This window comes from Larus michahellis, chromosome 7, assembly GCF_964199755.1.
Source record: "Larus michahellis chromosome 7, bLarMic1.1, whole genome shotgun sequence".
NCBI classification, from domain to species: Eukaryota; Metazoa; Chordata; class Aves; order Charadriiformes; family Laridae; genus Larus; species Larus michahellis.
This window is the reverse complement of record NC_133902.1, coordinates 42,124,846-42,137,260: the sequence shown is the minus strand read 5'-3', so window position 1 is coordinate 42,137,260 and position 12,415 is coordinate 42,124,846. Positions and strand designations below refer to the sequence as shown.

At 39.5% G+C, this 12,415-nt stretch overlaps 1 protein-coding gene across 2 annotated transcripts in view; it reads right to left on the bottom strand.

The window, feature by feature from the left end:
• Positions 1–12,415, bottom strand: part of ITGB6 (integrin subunit beta 6) — a 50,069-nt gene that overhangs the window by 19,000 nt on the left and 18,654 nt on the right. For both annotated transcript variants that reach the window (XM_074595347.1, XM_074595348.1), the window contains exons 5-10: positions 10,952–11,156; positions 9,804–10,050; positions 8,394–8,559; positions 7,693–7,854; positions 6,857–6,952; positions 1,544–1,633 (exon numbers count right to left, since the gene is read on the bottom strand). In XM_074595347.1, the coding sequence (XP_074451448.1) occupies positions 1,544–1,633; positions 6,857–6,952; positions 7,693–7,854; positions 8,394–8,559; positions 9,804–10,050; positions 10,952–11,156 (966 nt within the window). The remainder of the gene's footprint in view (positions 1–1,543; positions 1,634–6,856; positions 6,953–7,692; positions 7,855–8,393; positions 8,560–9,803; positions 10,051–10,951; positions 11,157–12,415) is intronic.

Sequence of the window (12,415 nt, the reverse complement as noted above, 5' to 3'; positions counted from 1 at the left end):
ATTCCTTTTTGAGGCAGGAGGCAATGGAGACTGAAAATATCAGCAAGTCCAAAAAGGAGAGTGGAAAAAAAAATAAATGTAGACAACAGGTAACCCTAGGGGGAAGAGGCGAGGATGCACTCTCCACCTTTCCAGTGTTCCAGCAAGGCAGAAGATGCCGTGACACTGCAATTAGAGGAAGAACCGTTCTGCACTTAACACAATGTTGCAGCAAAGGCAGCAGGACACGGCACTGGGACAATTATTTTTTGTTTTTTCGTTACTCACCGGACAACAAAATGGTATTTCAGCTGTTAAATGTAGGAACCTCTGTCTGTACGTTAGAGTGCCAGCCTCAAGAAGTCCTGATAGGAACCAGATGTGACTAGCAACAGGTCAGACTCCAGAAGAGAAATCCTGGTGCCACTGAATAGTTAGCAATATCTTTGCTCATGTAAAAATTTTGCCTCGTATTTATTAAGATGTGTAGACTCCCAAGATTAACCTTGAAGTTCTTTGCTTATTTAGTTTTCCATAGGATAGACAATCTTCTGGTACCTTGTATTTCATTTAAAAAACTGTAACTCACCAATTGTATTGCTTTTATAAGAGTTATCAGAGTTAAAAGAATTAGGTTTGCCTTCCTGTCATCAAAATGAAAATAATTTCTGGCATAATGATGATCATCTCATTCAGGTGATAGAAGGAAGAGCAGAAAAAAAAATAGGGAAAGAAAGAGAAGCTCTTTGCAAAGAGTTATTTGGCATTGTAGCCAACTGGTAGAGCAGGTTTTTAACAAAAAGGGGCTGAGACGGAAGAGAGAAATCTATGGTATATCAGCATATATGTAAATTGATATATCTGTGTGAAGACATGTAAAACTGTCTAAAAACATTCCCCTGACAGAAGAGAACCAGGCAGCCAGGATGCATTTTACAAATAAAGCTCTGAAAAACAGTGCTGTGTTTATCTTAGTGCCATCTTCACAGTATTTCTTGGTATTATCTCAGCAAACCCATTCAAGTCTTGGTATTATCTACACAAACCCATTTCATCTCCTGCGTTCTGCATTTTAAAAAACTCAGAACAGCCTCACAGGGGCAGCATCAAGTTGCTAAAGCAGAGAAGAGCACTGAGCACAAGATTTTTGGGGGGCTTTTTTTTGCCCAGATATTCCTGCAGAGCAACTGTACGTCTGCTCCGGTGACAGCTACGGATGGGAAGAGGGTTGGGTCCCTGTCGAGGTATTGAACGGGAAGACCTGAATACCTGTATTAAAGAAGACTTAAGAGTAGGTATGAAATACGGGACTATGAAGAAGGGAAGACAGATGAGGCACTGCTGTGAATTTAGCATTCCAGCAGAACTAAGGAATGACAGAAGGTTAGAGGAATTTTGTTTCTGTGCTCACTTCATCCTCACAGTGAACAATGCTTTTCCTCTTAAGGTCAGCACCTAAGCATAAAAAGTGATGTTCTTGTAATCAGTGCAGTAGAAGAATCAAAGACGCTTGTTTTTACCAAACTGCAATAAAATATAAACATGCAGGAAGAAAACACCTTACCTGATAAGCAGCAATGATCAACTGGAGAATATTTCCAGAATCCTTCTGTAGTCGTCCAACCGTAGCTCCAGGAATAAGCTTTGCATAGTTCTGGGGGAAAAAAAAAAAAATTAAAAAAAAATAAAACATGAAAAAAGACTAGGTGACATGGTAGGTGACAAGGAGTCACCATCTGAAAAAGAACGAAATATATTGGAGCCAAATAAAAAAAATAATAGTGACATTTTCAGATGTTCAGATGATTGCAGATTCAATGACACACGTCCTGTTAAAAAAGTCCCATGGAGAAGCGCTAGTTTCACTGCAAATGAACGGGACATATATCGCTAAATCACTTCCGTGTGCTTGCAAGTTTGATACTGTAGTATTTTTCAGCTATAATTTTTCAAATTTAGAATAAAGATACATTCTGTCAACGTTTGTGTTTTCTTCTAATAAAAATAACCCAAACCAGATTCAGCTGCTCTACTGTTGTACTATTTGAGGGTCTTGGGCCATTCATTCAATAACAGCAGACACTTTTTTATCTTTGCAAGCAAGTGAGCACCTTGAATTCCCGGTTAGTGAGGGCACAGAAGTTAAGAAGTTTAAACTAAGGGCCACAAGAACTTCTAACAGATGCCCTTAAAAAAATGCTGCTGGTTTATGATTGATGTGACACCCCACATGTATCCCAGTGTTCTGCGGATATGACTGATTGTATGTTGACTTTACTTTAATAACATAGTGCCAATTTAACAATTGATTTCAGCGGTAAGTTTTCTTTTCTTTTTGCACTAAATTGCATCGTGACACTAACGTGACATCTAGCAGCTAGACTTTGAATATGCTTAATTCAAATTTATCTTTCCTGATGGCTAGGTACATGAACTTCTTTTGCTTGTGCCCATGCCTGTGAAAAATTATAAGTGTTCATCATTAAAAATATAAAAAACATAAAAAAGCCTGATCTGAGCATTCCTGACTCCAGACCCTTGGGCAGATGAACAGACAGCGTCCTCCTCAGACGTCAGCCATTGAGGGAAGAGAGTTGGCCCTTTGATCCCAATCTGTATGTTCCTGACTCCATCTGTGGAATCCCGTTCCCACCCGTTGCTGCGTCCAGTCTGGGACTTCCCCAGTGCCTGCCGGTGACATCATCCTGGGAGCTTAATACCATTTTGCATATACTGTATCTTTTTCATTATTTTCCTTTTTACCTTATTATTAATATTTCATTAAAGTAGTTTAGTTTCTTCTAAACTCGTAAATCTCTTTATCTCTCCTGTGCCTCTCCGTGCACGAGAGGCTGGAGGGGAGCATCTCTCGCTGGCCATTGGCCGATTTGGCCAAAACCATGACAATTGTAACATTCATTTTCCTTTGCAATGTATCGTATCAATGCTGTTATTTTAATTAAAAAAAAATAATCCAGAGTGCTATTAATAAATATGGGTAATTTGATACCCTTATATCCCTCTTATACTTTATGTCTCCAAAAGCCCTGTGATTACGTTGTATATTATGTATGGAATACTTATCATTCATTAGATTTCTAAAGCGCTATTGTAAATCAGTGGGATTAACTGCATTTTGTGTTACAGCTGGTGACTGTGCATTCCTGACTTCTCCTGTGATTAGGGCTCTCTCAAGGATTCTTAGAATATTGAAACTCTGCATTTTGTACCCTTGGACTTTTCAGGAGATAACTATAAGAAAAGACGATAAACCTGGAATTTGAAGTATAGCATCCTTTAATCTGTGGTATGCAAAACAAACAGCAGGGATGTACTGTTCTGAAGACTTCGTTTTATCTTTCCTCTTTGAACAAAACTTTTCTGCATGGTGATACAAGGATGACTTTGCGGTCTAAGTGTGTATCTCCAGTCCATTCGTTAAACCCTGCCTTTTAGCACATATTTCTGTTTAATTATTAACAAGGTGAGGCAGACCAATGCCTTCAGAGTCCTACTGTCATAAAACTACCCAAAGGATGTCATGGAATTTATTCTTTTAGCAAATATTCGTCAAAAGATGAACTTCCTTCTTATGGAGTTACTCTGATTCATACTAGCATGTGAAATTTGAGAATTATGCATTTGAGTTCAGTGGCGTCATGTCTGACTTTTAGCAGTGTAAGTGTCAGAAGAATTTTCATCATAAATAGAATGTCAGGCCAAATTCATAAAAATAATTTGAAATTCTGTACAAGTGTGGAGATTAGAGTACTGTAAATTCAATTTTCAGCAGTGAAATACAATCTGAAAAAAAAAACAAATTTCAAGCCGCATTCTCCTGTGATATAAAGAGAAATAATTTCTCCAAAAAAGAGCGATTTCTGTTTCAAAAGAAGTGGTGCTTTGTCAGGATTATAGAGGGAGTCTATTCCCTCATCTAAGTTGGAATAAATTTTTAAAGAATTCTGCTTGAAAACAGATAATATTAACAGTAATAATAACAACTGCTTCATGAAACATTGAAGACTGGTGTTTTGTTTTATACCAAAGTAGGATTTACACAATTTGTCAAAATAACATTATTTTTGCAATATTCACAGATGCTTTTTGAGTGAATACCTTTTCTAGAATAAAAACATTCCCCGCTGCTTTGGTAAGACTCAGCTGGGACTAATGATGCAAAAAGTTAGACATATATGAATATATTTTAAAAGACTGGGGGGCAGGGGGTGGAGATAATAATCCTTTTTCAAATAGTCTCAAATTATCAGGGCTCAGTGTAAGGAATTTCCTCTCCTCTTTTGCATTGAATTTTGAGTGGCCTTATAAATGTCTCCATGTGACTGCTTTTAAAGCTCTTGTGGTCAGGGAGAGCATCAGACCTAAATCTCCCCCCTCTTTTAGATTGCTCTCGGTAGCTCTTTGGTTGCACGGAAGGATCAAAGTGAAACCCAGCCACATTACAAGCTTGTGCAATCTGTAATATTGGTGGGTTCAGTAATAATACACACACATGCAAGTGGATAAACTGAAAATTCAGTTGAAGAGGATCAAGAATATTAAATGACTGGATTATTTTGGGCTGAATTGTTGGGGATTATACAGGGCTAGAAATATAAAATATATGTTTGACAGTCTGAACACTTAGATAGATCTAGTCTGTCTAAATAGACTAGATAATGGAATCTATGAAGTCTATTTAAATAGGTACTTTCTAAGTCCTCCCAGTCATTGCAGTGTACGCTTCTCCCTAAGAAGTGAATGATAAATGGCAGTGGTCAGTTCTGGGGTCTGATAGGATTAGAGGCTGAGGTCAAGTAGATTTGAGATGAGACTGGGGAGAGGTTTTCCACCTCAAAGGATGACTAAGTTTGGGAGGCTTTTCTGAGGCAGACTGCAGAATCTCCATCACTGAGGCTTTTAAAAAGAAGTAAAACACCAAGACAAGAGTGGTTTAATGGCAGTGCCCAAGTGCCAGTTCAGGGCCCTCTCCCAGCTCTTCCAGGCCACCCAAGCAGCGGCCTTAACACAAGAATAATTTTGTCTTGCTTTGGTCTTTTTACATTTTTAAGCATAGATACCTGATTATTTACATTTATATTACAAATTTGAATCACACAGGTGAAAACATGCCACTACTGTCCTATTGGCAGGTCCTACACGTATCGTGGAAAGTACACTGTAGTGTGGAAAATCTCCAGCGAGACTTATGTATGATTTTTGCACTTGCTCTGACTGATTTTCCACATCCACCATAACAACTATAACTGTCCAAATAAGCAACAGAAAGCAGTATTGAAAAGATGAAAGCAGCAGATAGAATATATTGAATGGGATTACTCTATACCCTACAAGATAGAACATAATTGTACTCTTTTTTTTCCCCTAACACACGAAGTAACAAGAACAAACCATTCCCCAGTTGGGTTAACAATGGCTGGCATTTTTTATTAGCTATAAATCTTCGTTTAGTGTTCCCAGTGAACAAAGGGTGCCACTTGATAACTTTGGTGCTGGTATAACAGGGACACAGGGATACTGAAATAGAAACCCCCTGATAAGAGCACTGTTGGACAACTCTGAGGGTGGCCGCCAACAATTTCCAAGGGAAAATATAATGCCATCAGTAAGACAAAAGTTTCTTTGGAAAAGGCTCTGTAAATCAAAGAGATACTTCCAAACTACCTCCTAGAACAGCCCTTATTCATGCATCTCCTGTTAAAATCAGGGAAAAAATTTCACTTGTCATTAATTGGGCCCCTATTAAGACATTGTTGAGCAATAATGAGATTTAGTAGAAGTTTTTTAATGTACAAAGTTCAACTAATCTAGGCTATGACTGCATTTCTAAGTGATTGACTTCTACTATTGCTGATCTAAATTATCTTCCCAGCAGCAGGACTGTAGAGAAAAGGAAATAAGAAGTGCCAATATCCTTCTTATTTTATCTTAGCGGGCTTTTGCTCACATTCACTGCAAAAAGCAGTTAAGCAGCCGTTGGGGGCTTTGCCTCAGCTCACAGCTGGAACACCAACGGGCCAAAAGCAGCACGAGGCTTCAGGAGGGCTGGTATCAGTGGAGTCTGAAAACTCCTGCCTGCACAGACGACTGATGGAGCTGCAGGCATGAATGATACTCAGTTTATTAAAAGTATGGATTTTGCATATCCATAACCACTGCTCCTCTGCTCTCCCCTCTCTCCTGGCCGCCATTTCCCAGGACATGATTTCCTAGAGCAGGAAATTACTTGACAGAATGGGATTCTGCAAATCCTAATGTCAAAAATCCCTGCAATAAGGTGTTTTCCCTCAGTGGACATGAGGAACGATACATGAGGGAAGATAGATTTTGTCTATCATTTTTTTAATTTTTAATCTTGCCACTGCTTTCCTATTTGTCTCATTGGAAAGAGACCAGAAACAAAGACAAATTAATAAAACTCTCAGGTCAGCTGAAAAAACGCACGATTATCTCGGACTTGAGCATGAAGATGAATGTATTTTTCAAAATATATTCTTGTCTTATAAACGTAGGAACAGGCTCAACTGTCCCTCTCTAAGCTTATAAAAGACAAAAGGGCTAATCATAATCATTACACTGAATAGTTCAGCAATGCTTAGCTTGACAATCCTTGACTTAAAAAATTAGTGCAATTCAACTTGAAATCCAATTTAAAAGTTACCTAGGAACTACAAAATCAACACATGAAGAACTTCCTAAGTAAAAGAGCCTTTCTCTGATATATAATTTCTTATCTATTTTTATTACACAAATATCTTACAAATTCAGTCCTTAATATTAGATTGACTGTATCAGCTGTGAAAAAGGGTCAACCTTAAAACAAATACTGGAGAACTGAACACTTCAGTTTGCTCACCTCGTATGTGTGAACTTGCTCATTCGTTACAGCAAAAATTAATAAAACATTGTTTTGCACAAGTTTGTCAATTAATTGTCCAATTGTGGGATACTCCTGCAAACAAACAGAAGAGAGCCACATCAATCCATTTTTTCCTGTGCGTCCTCTTGCTAATTATCTCCCATGAAACACACATTCAAATGATCATAATTAATACTGTATAGTATAAACTATAATTAGGCACTACATGTATACAAAATAAAAGACAGTATAGATAATTTACTCCCCTTGTTTTTGTCCCCTTGGGACACTTGGCTCAGTAGCCTCTGTGAGATAGATACGTACATATAGATAGATATATAAAATCCATAGAATAATACTGTGCCAGAGCAACTGGGTATTTGTTCTACACTTAACACTGTGGTGTATACATTCAGTATTTCTGAACACTGTATCTTAAGCTGATAAAGTTCTCCTACGTGAACAGCGTCCTACAAATTCCTGAACTCCTCCTGAATTCACACCCTTGCAGGGAACATGATTAATGCAAAATTTGCCTTCCCTGCAAAAGGAAATACCAGTCGGTCCTGTTCCGTGTGTTTTCCAGGTTAGCAGGAATAAGATTTGTGCGCTCTTTTTTCCTATCTATAATCTGTCATCATTCCGTACAAACACTGTTCGCTTTTTACTAAAATGTGCGATTACAAATAAAGTAGATGACAGTAAATACCCAGATTCCCCAACTCTTACACATTTCAGTGATGAAGGTATACTTTCATTAATTTTCTAAGTTGCTCGTGTCAGTCTTCAAATTTCCGGAATGCCAGAGTTGTACAAAATTAATAGTAAATTACCAGAACTGTTGACATGGAATATTCATTATTGTGGTCCAAATGACAGTTCCCATCATTAGGAATAACAATCCCTGCCAGTTTACTGTCCATCCCAAAATGAGAATCGGCATCACTCACAAACACCAGCAAATGTAGAGAATCATTCCTCCATCCGATTTTTTCCTGTCATTTAAAATACATTCATTTAGAAGGCTGTATTGCACTCATAACATAGAAAAGCAGCAGAAGATTTGGAGAACAGCATCTCAAAATAAATGAAGGGAATCATTTTAAAGGGAGAGTCCGAACATCTCTTTTAAGAGATGATGTTCGTTCCATTGTCTTTGGCTAACATTTTGTCTCCTTACTCCTGTGTTTAATCATGGGCTGGCCATGTTCGTGTCAATCTGCTCGCTACTCTAAATACAGTTAATCAAAAATAGTTAAAGAAAAAACAATCAAAAAACCAGACCCAGTAATTATATAGTTTTGGGTTTGTTTTTTTTTAATCCCTGGCAGTTAAAAAGAAACAGTAAAATATTGCAATATGCATGTTTAACTTGATACAGCCAAAAGTATTTTCACACAAATCTAATGGGGCTCTTGGACTGCGTTAAAAAAATCTTGAAAAATAATGATCTGCTTCTCTGAAATATAGCCATGTAATACCAGAAGTGATAATATACGGAAAAAATAATGTTATACCTAGAAGTTTCAATTACCTTGCAAACAGCTGCCTGCATAATTGCATCGAATCCTCCCTCTGGAGTGTCTATATTAGCAGAGATTCGCTGTCCTTTCACAATTTCATTGAATTTTTCAGCATCATTCGTTAGTGGCAAAACATGTTTGTATCCAAAGGTGGGTAAGCACTCGTATGGCACGCTTCTACAAGATAAGTGAGACAGCTTATGGAGAAGAGAAGGCTCCGGGGAGACATTATAGCTCCTTCCAGTACCTAAAGGGGGTCTACAGGAAAGCTGGGGAGGGACTCTTTATCAGGGAGAGGAGCGATAGGATGAGGGGTAACAGTTTTAAACTGAAAGAGGGGAGATTTAGATGAGATATTAGGAAGAAATGTTTTACTGTGAGGGTGGTGAGGCACTGGAAGAGGTTGCCCAGAGAAGTTGTGGCCGCCCCATCCCTGGAAGTGTTCAAGGCCAGGCTGGATGGGGCTTTGAGCAGCCTGGTCTGGTGGGAGGTGTCCCTGCCCATGGCAGGGGGGTTGGAACGAGTTGATCTTTAAGGTCTCTTCCAACCCAAACCATTCTGTGATTCTATGGTTCTATAACACAGAGTGAAACATCACTAAAATGGCTACTTTGCAGGCCTGTCTGGATTAGTGGTTTTTGTCATGTATCTCTGCATCTGAGACAGTTGTAGTGAAAAACGTAAGAGAACCATAGAGCATCCAGTGAGGTGGACAACGCAACCAGGTCTGTGTGAAGCCTGGGAAATGCCTCCTAGAGCAGAGTAATTCAGCCAGTTAACAACGCACAGTCCTTGCCGTGCTCCCTGCTGCGCCTTGTTTTCATACTCAGAAGCACATTAGGACCTGGAGTCTCTTAATGACATTCAGAGAGCACCACCAAGCTGCTGCAGTCCTGCTTCAGGCCGCAGAGCTTCTCCTCCACGTAGGTTAAGAAAGGACTAGGGCAGCCTGGGTTTGGGGGATACTGCTAGGTGTTAAGAGGGAAAAACCCAGGGAAACAACAATGATGGGTAAATGAAACTGCTGTTTTGTGTTGGGCTTGAGTTTGCACCTGCTTGGTATAGCAGTGTCATAAAATTCTTATATGTATGTATATTCTAGCAAATCAAAGAAAAATACATTATTATTCTGCACAGCTGTTTGTTAACCCATTAAGCACATTTGTAACGAGCAGCAAAGGCTAAAATGCAGAATCACTGCCAGATTCCTCTCTCAAAACATTAAACCTGAACAGAATAATGATCAGAGTGTGAAACTAAAAGAAACTTAAAAGAAAAAAAGAAGCTTCCCAAACTGACTCAGCTACTGCTGGAAGGGGGCAGAGTTTCAAGCAAGGCTGCTGAACTGAATTTTTTCCTAAAGATTAATATTATGACTTAATGTTGGCATGCAAACTGAGGTAGGTATTTTCCCAGCCTACCTGCAAGGATTGTTTATTTCTTCAGCTGTGGTTTTGATAAATGGTGAAACCGGTTTTTCAACAAAAGACCCAAACCCCAGTCTGAAGTTGCTTGTCAGTTTTGACATTTCTTTGGAAAGAGTTGAACCCAGTTCTTTGATTGTATTCAGATCATCATCCATGGAGGCTGAAAGATCCATCAAGTAATAGAGATCGATTGGATAATCTTCAGTTTGGCGAACCTTGATCTGTATTGTTTCTTCATGTCCTATGAAGGTTGTGGGAAAACAGGATACATATCAGCACTTCTAAATAGAAGTTATGAGCAACACCAAGTTGTTCATAAAATTATATATGGTGAAAATTACGTAATATTTCAAATCATCAGTAGAATTAAAAAAAAAAAATTCTCTGTTAACTAAAATCTCAAACAGGAGGTTTGAAAAATTAAAAGTAGTTCCTGTCATTTTTCTAAACTGTTCTTCAGTAAAGCCGTAACCATAGATTTACGACTGGTTGCTGTAATGTAAAAATACGAGAACATGACTTTGGCGCTATGCAGCTTTAGAAAATTTAGGCAAGAAGCTAATTAAAACTAAAGATAACATACCACCTGCATCAGAAATTTGAAGCAAACCCGGGTGTACACACAGGTTTTAATCTCAGTTCCAACACTATGATATGACCTAATTGGGTGTCTCTTACATTTCTTTATTCCAGTTTCTCTCCAGGAAAAATTCACATCTCAAGGACCCCAAAGTAGGTCTGGAGTGTTTTCATAAATGTCACTGGTACCTTGTAAATCCTCAAAGCCAGATTTTATGCTGCCTCTGAGATACGCTGTTTGCCAGGCCTGTGGGGGCGCGGCACAGGAGCAGGGCTGGAGAGGTGTCGGGGGGGTCCACTCTCTCATTGCCACCTCAATGGCAAGAGAATAGAACTACTAAAAAAATATATCCGTACTTTTTTGATGTACCGAGCACTTCTGAAAGTATTTTGAAGTCAGTCCAACCTAGCTGATGAGTAAACAGACGATTTTGGACTCAACACGCGGGTTTTTTTATCTTTATCCTATCAAGATTTTTTTATAGACCATTCAGTCCGAGAAGCTTCAATATATCACATTGACTGAAAAAAAATATCCCCCATCTATGATCTGAGTGACTTACCTGGTCGTAGCCTGAGAGTTAATTTTTGAGGAGAAATCTGTGTGACATCAGAATTGTTCTTCTGGGTCGTTAGAGTTAGGGGCTTGTCTCTGTGAATTTCTACTTCTGAAATGGGAAATTCAATCGAATTCAACTGACATCCTTTTGACAAAAGATTTTCGGGGGTATCACACCTCCCATGAATTCCAGCCGAGTCCGTGTAATTCTAAAGCAAACAGGAGAAGGGATGGTTGAGTTAAATGTATTTACTGACCAGCCACCAGCACCTGCCTGACGAAAGGTCAATCCAATGCAGGGAACAGAAGCAAAGGTGCAAGTTAGTGCAAACTAGTGTAGAAAGAGACCTAGGTGGCACGGAAATCTAAATTTGCCCTTCATGGATCATGTCACACAGGTGTATAATTAATGTAACTTACACCGATTTGGTATCCTGGGAGAAACCGCTCTATTGTTGGGGAACGGGAATTGTGCCACTCACTGCATTTGGCTTCTCACAGTACCAGGAATGATAACACAAAGCCCCTACAAGCCCCTGGTTTTTCTATTACAGGATTACACCACGAATTCACCAATCTTTCCTAAACAGTTTTGAACTGCTGATGGAACACCATTTAAAAGAGAAGGGGGCTCACAGATAATAAACTCCTCCAAATTTTGTGACAAACTGACGGTGGAGTACCCAGTGGTTTTTTTCTCACCTACTCTTTCTCCTCAACGCTCATTTAACATGTTCACTGAAGCAGGGAGCAAGTCCTTGTTACTCTGCCTGGTGCCCAAGAAGCACCAGAGCCTCCCTCCCTCGCTCCCCAGCGCCGGCAGGGCTCCCGCCATGCCCACCTCTATCTGGTTACGTTTGGCCCAGCATCCTACTTGACCTTCTCCCATCCGGAGAAAATCACAGGCCTATCAATAGCAGTTGGACAGCCCGCAGTCTGTCTTTGTTACTCATTTCAAAGCACTTGATATGTATTCCTTGCCACAACACCGCTGCAGGGCAGGTACTACCCCCGCATAGGGGTGAAGTTAATGGTTAGTTTTACAAAGAGGCTTCTGTGCCTTATTGCTATTTCCTCGAGCTATGACTAGAGTTTAGACCCTCAAAATCAGTCAGCTGCCTCCTGAACTGGAAACTGCTCTGGCCTGCAAAACTTTTGACAAAAACTTGGGTAATTCCCAGCAGAATCAGCACCGAAACATTCAATTCCTGGCTGATGGTCATGGGCCCATACCATGGGGCTGCTCTTTTCTCCCGGGTTTGGGTAAGCAACCTGGGGCTCGGCCATTAAGCCACAAATATTCTCCAAATTCAGTCATGGAAAAAGTTTCCATCCAAAGCAAAACAAAGTTACTTTAAACCCATTAAAACCAGAACTGGGACCCTTCTTTCCACCAAAATATCACCCTTCATGCCTGAAAATTACCAGGGATCTTATATCTTTTGGTGGAAGCAATGCAGAGACCCCT